Genomic DNA, 15620 nt, shown 5'->3' with positions numbered 1-15620 from the left:
TCATATGATAAAGTAAACTATAAGTTGGAAGAAAAGTGATACAATGGAAATATGAGTAGAGAAGTGAGTGCTACCAGAAGTGCAGTTAATCTGCAAAAATAGCGTGAATTTTAATGAATCGACTCATGCTTTTAAATGTCTTTTTATTTTTGTGGATCTTGGAAATGTCTCCCAAAGCAGCAGTCTCTCCATGTTTAGCCCTGGAGATATCAAGTGTGCCTTGCTTCAGAAACATTAAAACAAGTCATTCTCTTCAGCATTATTCCTATCACTAGTATATCTGCTGCTAAGATTCTGTATCTGTGTAAAATTCTTTAGCTGCTAACTCACCATTTAGGACCACTGTTGTGTAATTGGAGTCATATTGGCTTGTGGTTCCACATCATAGTGTCTGACAAATGATGACCAGTGGTAAAAGCCCAAGTTCATGAGTCTACTTGGATTTTGTACATTAGAAAAAAGCATAAAAGAAAAAGAAAGAAAAATTAAGTGGAGAGGAAAAGGCATCACACCCGATTTGCCAGTCCTTTTGGAGATTGTGTGAATGGAGTAAAAGAATGTACCGTGTGTGAATGAGTCTTCTGTGCTTATGAGATTTCATTAGATTTTTGTGATCTAGTAGAATTCTGGCACATCTAGTTTGTTTGTTTATTTTGGTCTGAAACTAGTAATGATCAACTGTGTGCAGTTGTAACAGTTACACCATAATATATTTATTAATCAATATCTTTAATTTTTTAAACATATGAAAATTTCCCCAATAACCTTCAGTTTCTGCAACTCCAAAGTGTTTCTTGTCAGTGTTCATTTGTGAATAGTATGTGATAGTTCAAGTAAACATGAATAGCAACATTTATAGTACATATCATCTTCTAATAGATTTATTCCTTTTCTTTTACCTTATTATTCAGTGAAAATCTGAAATCTGTATGCTACATTGTTTCTGTGATGATGGTGAAAATTTAAAGAATATTAAAAGAAAATCAACATTTTATCTATGATTTTAGGGAGCAAACAGATATTCTCAGAATAGAATTGTGTTTTATAAAACCTCATGTTGTTAAAACAAAAAAGAACTAAGGTTTAATAAAGCAATAATCCTATTTTTCCAGTATGAAGCCAGTAAACAAATAATTATATTGTCTTCTCATTGGGATGAAATATATTAAACTTGGTCAGTTTTCCTCAAATGGATTTAAAAAAAATAGATTATAGGAATATATAAATACCCATTGGACTTGGGAAAATAAAAGGATACATACACAAACATAAATTATATTTGTATATCAATATTTTTGTATACATTCATGTGTATATATATAACATATATATACTTATAGGTGTATATAATTTACACAACTTCATTTCTCCCATTGTTTTCAGTTCTGGTTTATATAAAACTCACCAAGGTATTTACAGAATGATATAGTTCTATTTATATATTTTACAAACATTCTTCAAAGTATGAAAAATTCATCTTTGTTTGACACATAGATGAAAAAGTTAACGCCTAAACAAAACCAGACTGAATCCCAAAATAACTGTCATGACTTCAGTTCAGTTCAGTTCAGTTGCTCAGTTGTGTCCAACTATTTGTGACCCCATGAACCACAGCACACCAGGCCTGCCTGTCGATCACCAACTCCCAGAGTCCACCCAAACCCATGTCCATCGAGTCGGTGATGCCATCCAACCATCTCATCTTCTGTTGTCCCCTTCTTCTCCTGCCCTCAATCTTTCCCAGCATCAGGGTCTTTTCAGATGAGTCAACTCTTCACATCAGGTGGCCAAAGTATTGGAGTTTCAGCTTCAACATCAGTCCTTCCAATGAACAACCAGGACTGATCTCCTTTAGGATGGACTGGTTGGATGTCCTTGCAGTCCACGGGACTCTCAAGAGTTTTCTCCAACACCACAGTTCAAAAGCATCAATTCTTCAGCCCTCAGCTTTCTTTATAGTCCAACTCTCACATCCATACATGACTACTGGAAAAACCATAGCCTTGACTAGACAGACCTTTGTTGACAAAGTAATGTCTCTGCTTTTTAATATGCTGTCTAGCTTGGTCATAACTTTCCTTCCAAGGAGTAGGCGTCTTTTAATTTCATGGCTGCAATCACCATCTGCAGTGATTTTGGAGCCCAGAAAAATAAAGTCAGCCACTGTTTTCACTGTTTCCCCATCTATTTGCCATGAAGTGATGGGACTGGATGCCATGATCTTAGTTTTCTGAATGTTGAGCTTTAAGCCAACTTTTTCTCTCTCCTCTTTCACTTTCATCAAGAGGTTCTTTAGTTCTTCTTCACTTTCTGCCATAAGGGTGATGTCATCTGCATATCTGAGGTAGAGCTCATCAAACACAAATTTTTCACAAGCCATTCAATTAAGCAGGTTTTAATTACTTCTAAGAACTTACCTGGAGAAGGCAATGGCATCCCGCTCCAGTACTCTTGCCTGGAAAATCCCATGGACGGAGGAGCCTGGTAGGCTGCAGTCCACGGGGTGGCTAAGAGTCTGACATGACTGAGCGACTTCACTTTCACTTTTCCCTTTCATGCACTGGAGAAGGAAATGGCAATCCACTCCAGTATTCTTGCCTGGAGAATCCCAGGGACGGCGGAGCCTGATGGGCTGCCGTCTATGGGGTTGCACAGAGTCAGACACGACTGAAGCGACTTAGCAGCAGCAGCAGCAAGAACTTACCTGACACAGTAAGTAGAAGTGAGGTCATGGACTTTATATCATGTTTAGCTCTTAGATGGGCTATTTTTATGACTTTGAATAAGCTGCTTAAACTTTTTGAGCCTCAGTTTCTTCATCTCTGAAACAAGTGTAACAGTACCTATCATGAGGGCAGCAGTGAATTTTCAGTCAGGTGATGTATGAACAAACAGTTCCCTGCAAGCAGAAGCTGCTTAATAAGTGGGAACTAAACCTATGTGTGTCTATATCCTGCACCAAAATGGATATATGTCAAGACCTTTGCAAATGGTGAGAAGTAAGAATATAAACAAGTCAGTACAGGTAATAGCAGCCTAGACAGTAAATGCATGTATTTGTGAATGAATGAATTTAGGCTTCCCTCTTAAATTGTATAGCCACTGAGATTTTTCTTGGGTGTGTATATGTGTGTGTGCGTCTCATACCCGGGTAAGACTTCCAGTTTTCACTGACGTTTATCTCTCCTTTGATGACTCCCACTCCTTGTTTTTAACCAGGAAAATATATTTTATCAGAATCAAAGTTTCTTGATAAGTGATGATAAATAAAGAACAGCCGAACTCTGAGGTAGGCTGCTAGGTTATTAGGCTCAGTCATGAGCTAAGTCACTTGCTCCCACAGCATTTGACGAGAGTGAGTGACTAATTCACACAGCAGCAACCCAGCACATGCTTACTTGCTTGCCATAGACTGTCAGAGTTGCTCACCAGTTGGGGACACTGTGTATATAAACTCTTCTAATGCACAGACATCTGACTGCCAGTCCTATGGAGGCAGCGTTCAACTTTGTGGCCATGACCACTGTGACTTAAGGCGAATTTTCATCTTCAGTTCACATTCCGACTTAAACCTTGACTCTGAAAAGACCAACCTGTCTCTGACAGCTATGTGCTTCTGTTGCTTCATTTTCCAGAGATCTCAGTGGGCCTGCTTCACTGAAGCTAAATTCCAGTTCATCTTAAGAAGCTTCTGTTTCCTTTCACTCTGTGACAGCAGGCTGGGTTTCTCATTAGCGTCGGGTTTCTGCACTTCCTCAGTCCTCCCAAATTCTTCTTCACTGAACATTGCTCAAGTGCTTTCACAGTGGCAGCATGTCAACTTTTTTTTTTTTTGTCTTTTTGTCTGTCTTTTTTTAAGGAAACCTAACATATAGTGACTTACACCGGTATACGGGTGGTATGTGGAAAATGCAGAGGCTTTAGAGTCAGACCAAATTTGGTGCTCAAATTTTTGCTGTGTCACCTTGGGCATGTTGGTTAACTTTTCCAAATGTTACTTTCCTCATTTGTAAATGGAAACGGTGGTATGTATTTTACAAGATCGGGATGAGGATTAAATAAAAGAATACAATTTAAAAGCTTGGCATGTATGAGATACTCAATAAATTGAAATGGGTAATATGATAATGGTGTTAATTTTTATCTGTGTTCATATTTATCTTCTGCTTTTAATTATAAATTTAAACCTTTTAAAAACAATGGCTTAGCTTATTTACCTTGTATCCTCCAGAGATACTGATCACAATGGCCAGTACCAAAGTAAATATGTAATAAAATGTCCACAAATCATTTAGAAAATGTCATCGACTTACTGGCTGAAACTGTTGAAGAGTTTAATACGATAGGAGGATGGGGTAGCGAGGTCAGAATACAGGCCTCTGGAGGCAGATGCCTGACTGTGGAGTAACTCCATGAAATGCATGCTGACCAGGTAATGTGGTTACATGCTCTACCCATAAACTGCCACCTTGATCTGGAGGTAACACACCTTCTGATGTTTCTTTTCCAGGACCTTGATGATTCAATTATCCTAGGAAAATTACTGTTACACAGTCTCACTCATTCAATGTATTAATTTAGCAGGCATATTATAAAAACAGTGACAGTTTATTCAATATATGCCAATGCTGCATAATCATGAGCTTTTAAAATTCTTTCTTCAATGATCCTATAAAGTATTAAATATTAGGTGTTAACCAAAATGAAGAAAGGGCTTTCCTGGTGACTCAGCTGGTAAAGAATCCACCTGCAATGCAGGAGACCTGGGTTTGATCCCTGGGTCGGGAAGATCCCTAGAGAAGGGAAAGGCTACCCACTCCATTATTCTGGCCTGGAAAATCCCATGGACTATACAGTCCATGGGGTCACAAAGAGTAGGACACAACTGAGCAACTCTCACTTTTCACTCAAAATGAGGAAAAACATATATCTATATGTATTTGTATCTACTTCTTCATTTGTTGATATTTCATCATCATGTTAAGAGTGTCTAGGTACAAGTTAAAGTTTTTATCTTTTATAAAATAATTTAGAAGCTTATTATATATCATAGCCTTTTAAAAGTGTGATATCTCTAGGCATTTCTTTGTTTTTAAATTGAAGAATAGTTGACTTCCCTGGAGAAAGGAATGGCTACCCACTCCAGTATTCTTGCTGGAGAATTCCATGGACAGAGGAGCCTGGTGGGATACAGTCCGAGAGACCAAACAGAACTGAAACGACTTAGCATGCATGCACACAAAGCTGATTTACAATATTAAAGTTCAAGTTAGTTTCAAGTATACAGCACACTGATTCAGTTTTATATATATATATGTATGTATCTGTCTCTCTTTATATATATATATATATATACCTTTTCATGTTCTTTTCCCTTTTAGGTTACTACAAAATATTGAGTATAGTTACCTGTGAAGATACTAAGTCCTTGTTAGTTACCATGGCCTTGAATATTAGGCCCAAATTCATTTACCTTTAATGCTACCTATAATCTTTTTACATCTTATTTATTTATTAATTCAACACATATTTATTGAGTATCTACTGTGCCAGGCACTGTTTTAGGAACTAAAGATAAATAATGCACAACCTGAAAAGAACAAGGAAAAGTTTTGAGTGCTTGATATAAGCCAGATACATCCTTTTCAAATATTGAGAGCTCAGAGCTGGCCTATGAGGTAGGTATTTTTATTTCTATGCAAGACAACTGACTCATGGATTGTTGTGGCTGATTTCTGGAAGACCAGAAATTTCTGGGGCCATAGGTTTTTTTTTTGTTTTTTCCTCACTCTTGAACCATCTGTCTCTCAAGCAGCCTTATTTCCTAGTTACTCCAAACACAGCCTTCTTTCCAGCCAGGCTACTTCCCAGGTATTTCCTGTACATGCCTTCAGCCTCTTTATGAAATTATTCTTTTACTGAGAAGACCCAGTCTTTCCATTCCACCTATCAAATCCTGCTTGTCCTTCACCTCAGTTCAAGTCTCATTTTCCCCACGGGTTGAGCTTTATCCTGTTTAATTTGATCTCCAGTGAGCACCTTCTGGACAGTCATTAATCTTACAAATATTTATTCTTTCCCCCCGTGTTCTAAGTGCTGGAATCAAAAATGACAAGACTAGTAAGGCCTTTGCTTTCATAATACTTCAGTTTCTGTTCAGAAGGCAAGCATTAACCAGCAAATCCACAGTAATTTAGGCCAGACCATCCTCTTGCCTTCTGTTATATTTAGAAGTCTGATTTCTCTTTCAGAATATACTGTAACTTTCTTAAAAGAAAATGCTTCTTTTATATTTTCTATTCTGAGAATTCAGTGCTTGCTTGTGAAGTGCTTCCAGTCTCATGTTGCTAAGTTTGTTCCTTTTGGGGAGTGATGACATTTTGCATGTTTTCTCATTTTATACCTTTATTGACAAATATTTAAAGAACCTGGCAGGTTGGGAGACCACTAAATGGCACCAGAAAGATGACCTGGGTCTTATTTGGGGATAGGTGATGGGCATGGAGGAGGTTGAGATCTGAGGATCTGTGCTAGAATGATACTGATGGGGAGGATTTGGAGTTTCAATGACTTTCAGAGAGGAATGAAAAAAAATTAGATGCAAATACTATTTACAACAGCAGCTTTCTTATTTTATGCCTTTATTGCCAAATATTTAAAGGATCTGGAAGATTGGGAGACCATTAAATGGCACCAGAAATATGACCCATGTCTTACTTGGGAATAGGTAATGGGAATGGAGGGAGAGGGCAATGGCAACCCACTCCAGTACTCTTGCCTGGAAAATCCCATGGATGGAGGAGCCTGGTAGGCTGTGGTCCATGGGCTCGCTAAGAGTCGGACACAACTGAGCGACTTCACTTTCACTTTTCACTTTCATGCATTGGAGAAGGAAATGGCAATCCACTCCAGTGTTCTTGCCTGGAGAATCCCAGGGATGGGGTAGCCTGGTGGGCTGCTGTCTATGGGGTCACACAGAGTCAGACACAACTGATGCAACTTAGCAGCAGCTGCAGCAGCAATGGGGATGGAGGAGGTTGATGTGGAAAATTCTGAAAGAGATGGGAATACCAGACCATCTGACCTGTCTCTTGAGAAACCTGTATGCAGGTCAGGAAGCAACAGTTAGAACTGGACGTGAAACAACAGACTGGTTCCAAATAGGAAAAGGAGTACGTCAAGGCTGTATATTGTCCCCCTGCTTATTTAACTTATATGCAGAGTACATCATGAGAAACGCTGGGCTGGAGGAAGCACAAGCTGGAATCAAGATTGCCAGGAGAAATATCAATAACCTCAGATATGCAGATGACACCACCCTTATGGCAGAAAGTGAAGAAGAACTAAAGAACCTCTTGATGAAAGTGAAAGAGGAGAGTGAAAAAGTTGGCTTAAAGCTCAACGTTCAGAAAACTAAGATCATGGCATCTGGTCCCATCACTTCATGGCAAATAGATGGGGAAACAGTGGAAACAGTGTCAGACTTTATTTTTCTGGGCTCCAAAATCACTGCTGATGGTGACTGCAGCCATGAAATTAAAAGACGCTTACTCCTTGGAAGGAAGGTTATGGCCAACCTAGATAGCATATTTAAAAGCAGAGACATTACTTTGCCAACAAAAGTCCGTCTAGTCAAGGCTATGGTTTTTCCAGTGATCATGTATGGATGTGAGAGTTGGATGGTGAAGAAAGCTGAGGGCTGAAGAATTAATGCTTTTGAACTGTGGTGTTGGAGAAGACTCTTGAGAGTCCCTTGGACTGCAAGGAGATCCAGTCAATTCATCCTAAAGCAGATCAATCCTGGGTGTTCATTGGAAGGACCGATGTTGAAGCTGAAACTCCAATACTTTGGCCACCTCATGCGAAGAGTTGACTCATTGGAAAAGACGCTAATGCTGGGTAGGATTGGGGGCAGGAGGAGACGGGGACGACAGAGGATGAGATGGTTGGATGGCATCACCGACTCGATGGACATGGGTTTGGGTGGACTCCAGGAGCTGGCGATGGACAGAGAGGCCTGGCGTGCTGCAATTCATGGGGTCGCAAAGAGTCGGACACGACTGAGCGACTGAACTGAACTAAACTGTGCTAGAATGACAGTGATGGGAAGGATTTGGAGTTTCAATGACTTTAAGAGGGGAATGAAAAAAAAATTAGATGTAAATACTATTTACAAGAGGGGCTTTCCTGGTGACTCAGACAGTAAAGAATCTGCCTGCAATGCAGGAGACCTGGGTTCGATCCCTGGGTCGGGAAGATCCCCTAGAGAAGGAAATGACAACCCACTCCAGTATTCTTGCCTGGAGAATTCCATGGACAGAGGAGCCTGGCGGGCTGTAGTCCATGGATTGCCAAGAGTCGGACATGACTGAGTGACTATCCTACTATTTATAATTACTCCAAGTCTAATAAGAAACTAGAAAGGCTCAAATATAACTTAATGCCTCTTTGAACATGTCTAATTGTACCACATACCATGCCGAAAGTTTTGAATTTAGCAACTGATGTAGTGTTAAGCTCAGTCATTCCTGTTGATACATCACAACCAATGAGTATTTTTTGCAATAGTCTGAAAATCCTGGTTAATGGTTTCATAGTGTTAATGTGCCACCTAGTGGTTCAGATTGCACATTCTAATTGCATATGATTTAGGTTTTTCAGAGTTATTAATGTGGATATCCATTTTCCTTGATAAGAATGACCCTTTATTAAAAGTATCTGCCAGATTCCAACTGTGATAAACTCACTAATTTGTGATATTCATATTGTTGTTTTTGCTCAAACATTGATATGTTTTTTGTATTCATGAATTCCTTGTAAAGGGGTTGACTGCAGTCATTATCAGTGTAATGCCCCCAGTGATCTTTTATATATTTTAAAGGTTTTTAGTTATTTGGGAAGTAAATAGTTGATTTTTAATTTTACTTGGGTTCTCTGTGATGAGGGTTGGTATGTCTCACGTTGCTTTGGTGCTGTTTTCAGAAGGAGAAACTAACTGAAAACTTGCTGACATGATTTCTAGAATGACAGTGAGATTAATTAAAGGGAGAGACAGAGTAGGACACATTTGATAGTGGAATTGATTTGCTGACTTTTACCATTAAAAAGTCTGCTGTTGCCTATATATGGTATGTTTATTTCTAGTAAACATTACAGCCTCCCACCTAAGGTAAAGCTCCTAAATTTTCTCACGTATGGTCAGTGAAAATACCAACAATAAATAGGTGCTAGTTGTGAAATGTTTCCTATGTGCTAGGCATTGTGTCAGGCATTAGTAAATATCTCCAGTTCCCACAAAAGCCCAGATTAATATTATTATTTCCATTTCGAAGAAGAGGAAATAGGCTGGGGGATATAAGTTAATTCCCCTTGATCTCCACAGCCAAGACGTCCCTGTGCCTGGAGGCCCTCTAGCAAGGTCTAGATCATAGACCTGAAGCCCCCTCTTCTATTTCTGTAGAATTATGTTTCCCTGACTCATGGGAAAGATGGGGTCAGTGGATATCTGCTTTACTTAAAAGACTCGGTAACATTTGAGCTCATCTTTTTCAGTAGACAATTATATATAGATTGTAAAATTATAATTAAATTATAAATTTTAATTATAATTATAAAATAAAGCTAAAATTAAATTAAAATTATATATATATATAATTGTCTTCTGGGGAAAACACATATAAAATTTAAAATCATAAAGCAAATAAAGGTGTCACATTCCCATGATAAATCCCTCTTCCTAGAACATGACAATTTGTTTGAAGTTACCGTTAGAGAACAGAGGGCCCTGCCCAGTGGGTCTCACATAAGTCACAGAAGATTAATGTAGGTTAGAATCACCCAAGTCACACATTTCTCCTCTCCCGGCTTGCCCATGGAGATTGGATGAGGAAATGGGAAAACCCTACTGTGTACACATCTCCAAGGCCAAGTGGGCCACACCAGCTCTGGGTGGGAGGAGCTATGATGTTGTAAACTTCTAAGACTTGCCTTATTTATAGATAGATAGATGATAAGTGATAGATAGATGATAGGTAGATAGATAGAGATATGTATATCTTGCCCAAACCACTGTTTCAGTGAGTTCTGAATAACACTGATTATACATCTTTTGCCTCTATTTGCAGGTAATAAAGAATGCTATAGTTGAAAGCATCGAATATAGAAGGCAGAATCCGTCTCGTTGCTCTGTTTCCCTCAGTAGTATTGAGGCAAGAAGATTCTTCAACAAGGAGTTTCTAAGCAAACCCACAGCATAGTTGGTGTACTGGAAAGGGTAGCAATTTCTGATGCGGAGGCAGTTTGAAATTCCACGACAACTGGATTTAAAAGTCCAGGACAGGTATTAGCACTGATCTTAAGAGACTGGTTGATACTCAAAGTTGCAGTTACTTAGCTGCATGAGAACAATACTTGTAAAACTTTGCTAGATTGAGAGATGATGTCGATTTTGTAAAAATTTAACTCAGCTACATTTTCTATCAGTATGAATTTCCTGATGCAAATGTAGGGACATATACTGTATTTTTTAGACATTCCTCACCAACTATCTTTGTGTCCTCTTTTTAAAAAGGTGGTTCCTTTTTTAGAATATTTAACGGTTCAATCTTTAAAAGTAAGACATTGTATTGTATGTGAGTGTAATTCACTGACTGGATTTATTCATGCCATGAGACAACACTATTTTTTATTTATATATGCATATATGAAATAAATACATCTGTACACAAATGAGCAAGAGGTGACTGAGTTTTTGTTTGTTATCTGTAATGGACTATTGCGCTGTGGCTATGACAGACGCTCAGACTCATGGCTTGCAGACACAAAAATTGTTAAGCCTAAAGTCAAATGTGAAACAACATTTTAAATCATGGTGATTTTTCTTAGAGGAGAAAGTATGTATTTTTTTGAACAAATGGTGTATATTTATTCAGAATATAGAAAAAAAAAGGTAACCCCTTCTAGCTTACTTTGCTGATACTATCCTATTTGTGTGACAGACAGCAGTTGACCTCAGAGAAAAATCCAGGGGAGTGACAAGTGCTATATCTGTAAGACTCGTCTTAGGGACAGTCTGTATTGCATGACTGTGGTTTGTTACTATTGAACTGCTAAGGTTCAGAGTTCGTATGCCAAATAGAAGGGCTTCCTCACTTTTCTTGCTCTGAGTCTACCATTCTTTAATCTCTCTGCTCATGTGTCTTTTTCCCTCTCACCTTTCATTCACATTTCTACCTGTGAGGAAAGACAAGGTAACAGGAAGGGAACCCCTGAAAGTTCATTCATTGGTTGATCCATGCACATGGCAAATGATTGCCCTCTACAGGCCATCAGGCATGTTGCAGGGTCTGGGGACACAGCGTTGGACAACAATGACAAAAGTGCCTACCTTCAAGGACCTTGGACTTCCCTGGTGGCTCAGGTGGCAAAGAGTCTGCCTGCAATGCAGGAGACCCAGCTTCAATCACTTTCACACTTTCACACTTTTAATGACCTTACATTCTAATGAAGGTGACCAACAATAAACTGTACAAATAAGTTTCTAGAATGTTAGCCCTAGGAAAGATCACAACGAGATGGTTGTTGATGTTGTTTAGTCGCTAAGTTGTGTCCAACTTTTTTGCAACCTCATTGACTGTAGCCCGCCAACCTCTTCTGTCCATGGGAATTCCCAGGCAAGAATACTAGAGCTGAGTGGGCAGGACCTGTGGATTTTTAAGGGAAGAACACACCCAGCAGAGGGGATAGCAAATGCATATGCTCTCAGGTAGAGCACCAAGCATGTTCCAGGAATAGGAAAGAGACCAATGTGCCCAGAACAGAGTGGGAAATGTAAAAAATTAATTTTCACTTATTTTTTTCAAGATGTGGCAATACTGTTTATGTTTGTCTTTCAAAATACCCCTAGGAAATAACAAGACCAGAGAGCTTCCCTTGTAGCTCAGTCGATAAAGAATCTTCCTGCAATGCAGGAGACCTGGGTTCAATTCCTGGGTCAGGAAGATTCCCTGGAGAAGGAAATGGCTACTTACTCCAGTATTCTTGCCTGGAGAATCCCCTGAACAGAGGAGCCTGGTGGGCTACAGTCCATGGGGTCGCAAGAATTGGACATGACTTAGCGACTAAACCACCACCAGAGAGGTTAAGAGACTTGTCCAAGGTTACTAATGTCTGAGCTGGTGTCCCATGCCCTTGATGGCATTTATATCATAACTGATGGTGCTTCCAAGAAATTAATTAGATGGAAACTTAAAAACTAGTGATTATAAAACTGGAATGATCTAGGATCCTTGCTTTCTTTTTGTTCACAGGCTTTCAGTTTCTTAAATGCCATTACAGAGGCTCCTTAACTAGTTCAGTGTTAACAATTTGTTCATTTATAAATTTGCTAGAGTTCTGATTTTATAAAAACACATTTTGATGGCAAATTAAATCTATAAATGTGTTTTTTCATCCTATCTCTGACTCAGTGAATGACTGATAAGTGAGATGTCCTCTTAGTCTTCCTGCAAACTGTCCACATGCACCAGTAATTTTGGCTTACTTCTTTGCTTTTTGACCTAAGTATTTGCTTGTTGTTCATGTTCTTGACCGGGACCCTACTTTACTTCACCCAGTACAGGCTGACAAATTTCAGGTAACTTTTTCTTGTTCAGTAATAAAAACACTAAGATAAAGTTTAGTGTGTGTGTGTGTGTGTGTGTGTGTGTGTGTGTGTGTGTGTGTGTTGTGTATACCTAGACACATATTTCATTTCTCTGAAAGGGAAAAATTTTAGACACAAGTGCTATATTCTGATTGAAAACCTTCATAAAAAATTTTGGCGATCATTCCTCTTTCTTTTCTTCTCCTCTTCCTCTCCTTTTAATTCTTAGACTATTTCATCCTAAAGTCGTCAGGTGGAGCAGAGACAGGTAGGCAGAGATGGTGATGGTCATGGAGCCACCATGAATCAAAGTAGGACATCAGAATAAGAACACTGTCGGAAGAGCACTGACGATGTAAACGGGTTACACGCATGGAGATTAATTAAATGTATTCAATGTAACGGAAGCCAGGTTTCTCAACTCAGAGGAAGAATGAAATTCTCAACAAATATGAAAATGAAAGCCAGAATGTATTCGGTAGTGTTAGGTTGAAATGGAAAGTATCAGCATCCTTATCTTTATCTACTTAATGCTGACAGATCTCCTCCAGACTCTTTGGGATCATCTGCAGGAAAATTCTCTGAGTAACACTGACTTCTCATGGTTCACTGATGGTTTTTATTTAAAGGGTTACAGTGGCAAATATTGTGCTGGATATGCTATTGCAATCCTGTTGATATTGTTGAGGCAGCATACTTACATCTGACCATGTTGACCCAACAGGATGAATTATATACTCTTACATGAGTTTGTACTTTAACCAAGGGAAAATTGCCAATATTGACACTGACAGTGGACTTATTTTGAAGTAGTTCATGATTTTGGAATGTTGTGGAAGTAACATGTCTTCCTTACTTCCAGCAGAAATAAAATTTAAAATGGCCCTCATGGCCAGGAATTATTGAATACGACACTGTTACCTGCCATTTTAGCTCTTGGTAAGATTCTGGGGCATTCTACACTTGACTTTCTGGAAGCTAGAGGAAACAACCTTGCTAACCTTTTTACAGGATTGCTGCTTTTCAAGGAATCATCAGCTGCCAGATCTCTCTCATGGTCTGAAGGGATATGCCCTCAAATGATAACTTGAGAAAAATTAGCTAGAAAAACCCAGTTATTGATCTCAAAAAGGAAAAATGAGATTGGAAATTCAAAAAATACTGGTTTGAAAAAAAAGAAAGAGAAAAATACTGGTTCAGATCAAATAATAACCTACCCCTACTAGAGGTGCTAAAACCACCCCTCCCCAATGTAAATGCATTAAAACTTTGATGTATTGACAAAATGAGAGGACTCCTGAATCAGTGCTGGGGGCGGGGAACATTAACAAGGCCGAAAATGCACCTGCCTCACTTGTTCTACCTGTCTGAAACACAACCCGAGGAAGCCTGATCATATTGCTTCCTACATTTCAAACTGCCTAATGGACCATCCAAAGTGGCAATTGGATCTCATACAACTTCCTCATTCAATGGGCATAATTTGTGTTCGTCATGGTCTGTATGTTTTCGTGGGCTTCTCAGATGGCTCAGTGATAGAGAATCCATCTGCCAATGCAGGAGACCCAGGTTTGATCCTTGGGTTGGGAAGATCCTCTGCAGGCGGCAATGGCAACCCACTCCAGTATTCTTGCCTGGAGGCTCCCAAGGACAGAGGAGCGTGGCAGGTTACAGTCCATAGAGTTGCACAGAGTTGGACACGATTGAAGTGACTTAGCACACATGCATGCATGCATAGACCATTCATAAAAATGCCATGAGCTAAGGATTAAGAGGAAAACAATTCTGTGACCTTGAGGTCCTTTATGGGAACAAAACAAAACAGAAATAAAAGCAAAAACACAGTAATGCTTTGCAAGCCCAATGATCCAAGAGCCTTACTTTATATACCCATTAATAAATGAGAAAACGGAGTTTAGCTCCTGTGGTGGAAAGTAATCCTCCTCAAACCTGTAATTTGCTCCCATTCATTTCCCTGATGAATTGCAAGCAGATGTGATGTAAGTTATTGCTGAATCAAGATGAGAAATACTATTTTCTTGTGTGAAATTCCTGAGATCTAGGAGTCATTACGCTGGCATTAAGTAGCCTATGCTGACTAATACGTTACATTATGAAAACCTTCACATCTTCCAAATTCCAGACTTACAAAATCGATATGATTCATATCACATAAAGGATTCATAGTTTTACCAAGAGAGTTAATGATGAAACAAGTCTCTTAATGCATCAAGAAAATGGAGCATTCAAATGGAATTGTCCTGATATGAGTCAGATTTTTGCATGACGCCCTTGGGGTAAATTTCTTACTCTGTTATGTTTTTGTTTGCTCACCTATAAAAGGGGGAATAAGATTAAATGCTTTTATATTCTCATAAGATGACTATGAGTATCAAATGATAAAGGGTGTATAAAAACTTTAATTAATCTCCAAAATGTACAAGCAACACATGCAGCTCAATACCAGAAAAAAGAACAACCCAATCAAAAAGTGGGCAAAAGACCTAAACAGACATTTCTCCAAAGAAGACATACGGATGGCTAATAAACACATGAAAAGATGCTTAACAAAACTCGTTATTAGAGAAATGCAAATCAAAACCACAATGAGGTATCATCTCACACCGGTCATATCAAAAAGTCTACAAGCAACAAATGCTGGAGAGGGTGTGGAGAAAAGGGAACCCTCTTACACTGTTGGTGGGAATGCAAACCGGTACAGCCACTATGGAGAACAGTGCGGAGATTCCTTTAAAAACTGGGAATAGAACTGCCATATGACCCAGCAATCCCAATGCTGGGCATACACCCCAAGGAAACCAGAACTGAAAGAGACACATGTACCCCAACATTCATTGCAGCACTACTTACAATAGCTAGGACATGGAAGCAACCTAGATGTCCATCAGCAGATGAATAGATAAGGAAGTTGTGGTACATTTACACAATGGAATATTACTCAGCTATAAAAAGGAAC

The 15620-nt window shown here is 39.0% G+C and overlaps 1 protein-coding gene across 6 annotated transcripts in view; it reads left to right on the top strand.

The window, feature by feature from the left end:
- Nucleotides 1-10732, top strand: part of PLA2G4A (phospholipase A2 group IVA) — a 157836-nt gene extending 147104 nt beyond the window's left edge. For all 6 annotated transcript variants that reach the window (XM_081491325.1, XM_081491321.1, XM_081491324.1 and 3 more), the window contains one exon: nucleotides 10125-10732. In XM_081491325.1, the coding sequence (XP_081347451.1) occupies nucleotides 10125-10256 (132 nt within the window). In that variant the 3' untranslated portion in view covers nucleotides 10257-10732. The remainder of the gene's footprint in view (nucleotides 1-10124) is intronic.
- The last annotated feature ends 4888 nt before the right edge of the window (nucleotides 10733-15620 follow it).

This window comes from Giraffa tippelskirchi, chromosome 5 (genome assembly GCF_054371585.1).
Source record: "Giraffa tippelskirchi isolate mGirTip1 chromosome 5, T2T-mGirTip1v1.2.pri, whole genome shotgun sequence".
Taxonomy (NCBI): Eukaryota; Metazoa; Chordata; class Mammalia; order Artiodactyla; family Giraffidae; genus Giraffa; species Giraffa tippelskirchi.
This window is presented reverse-complemented; position numbering and strand designations above follow the sequence as displayed.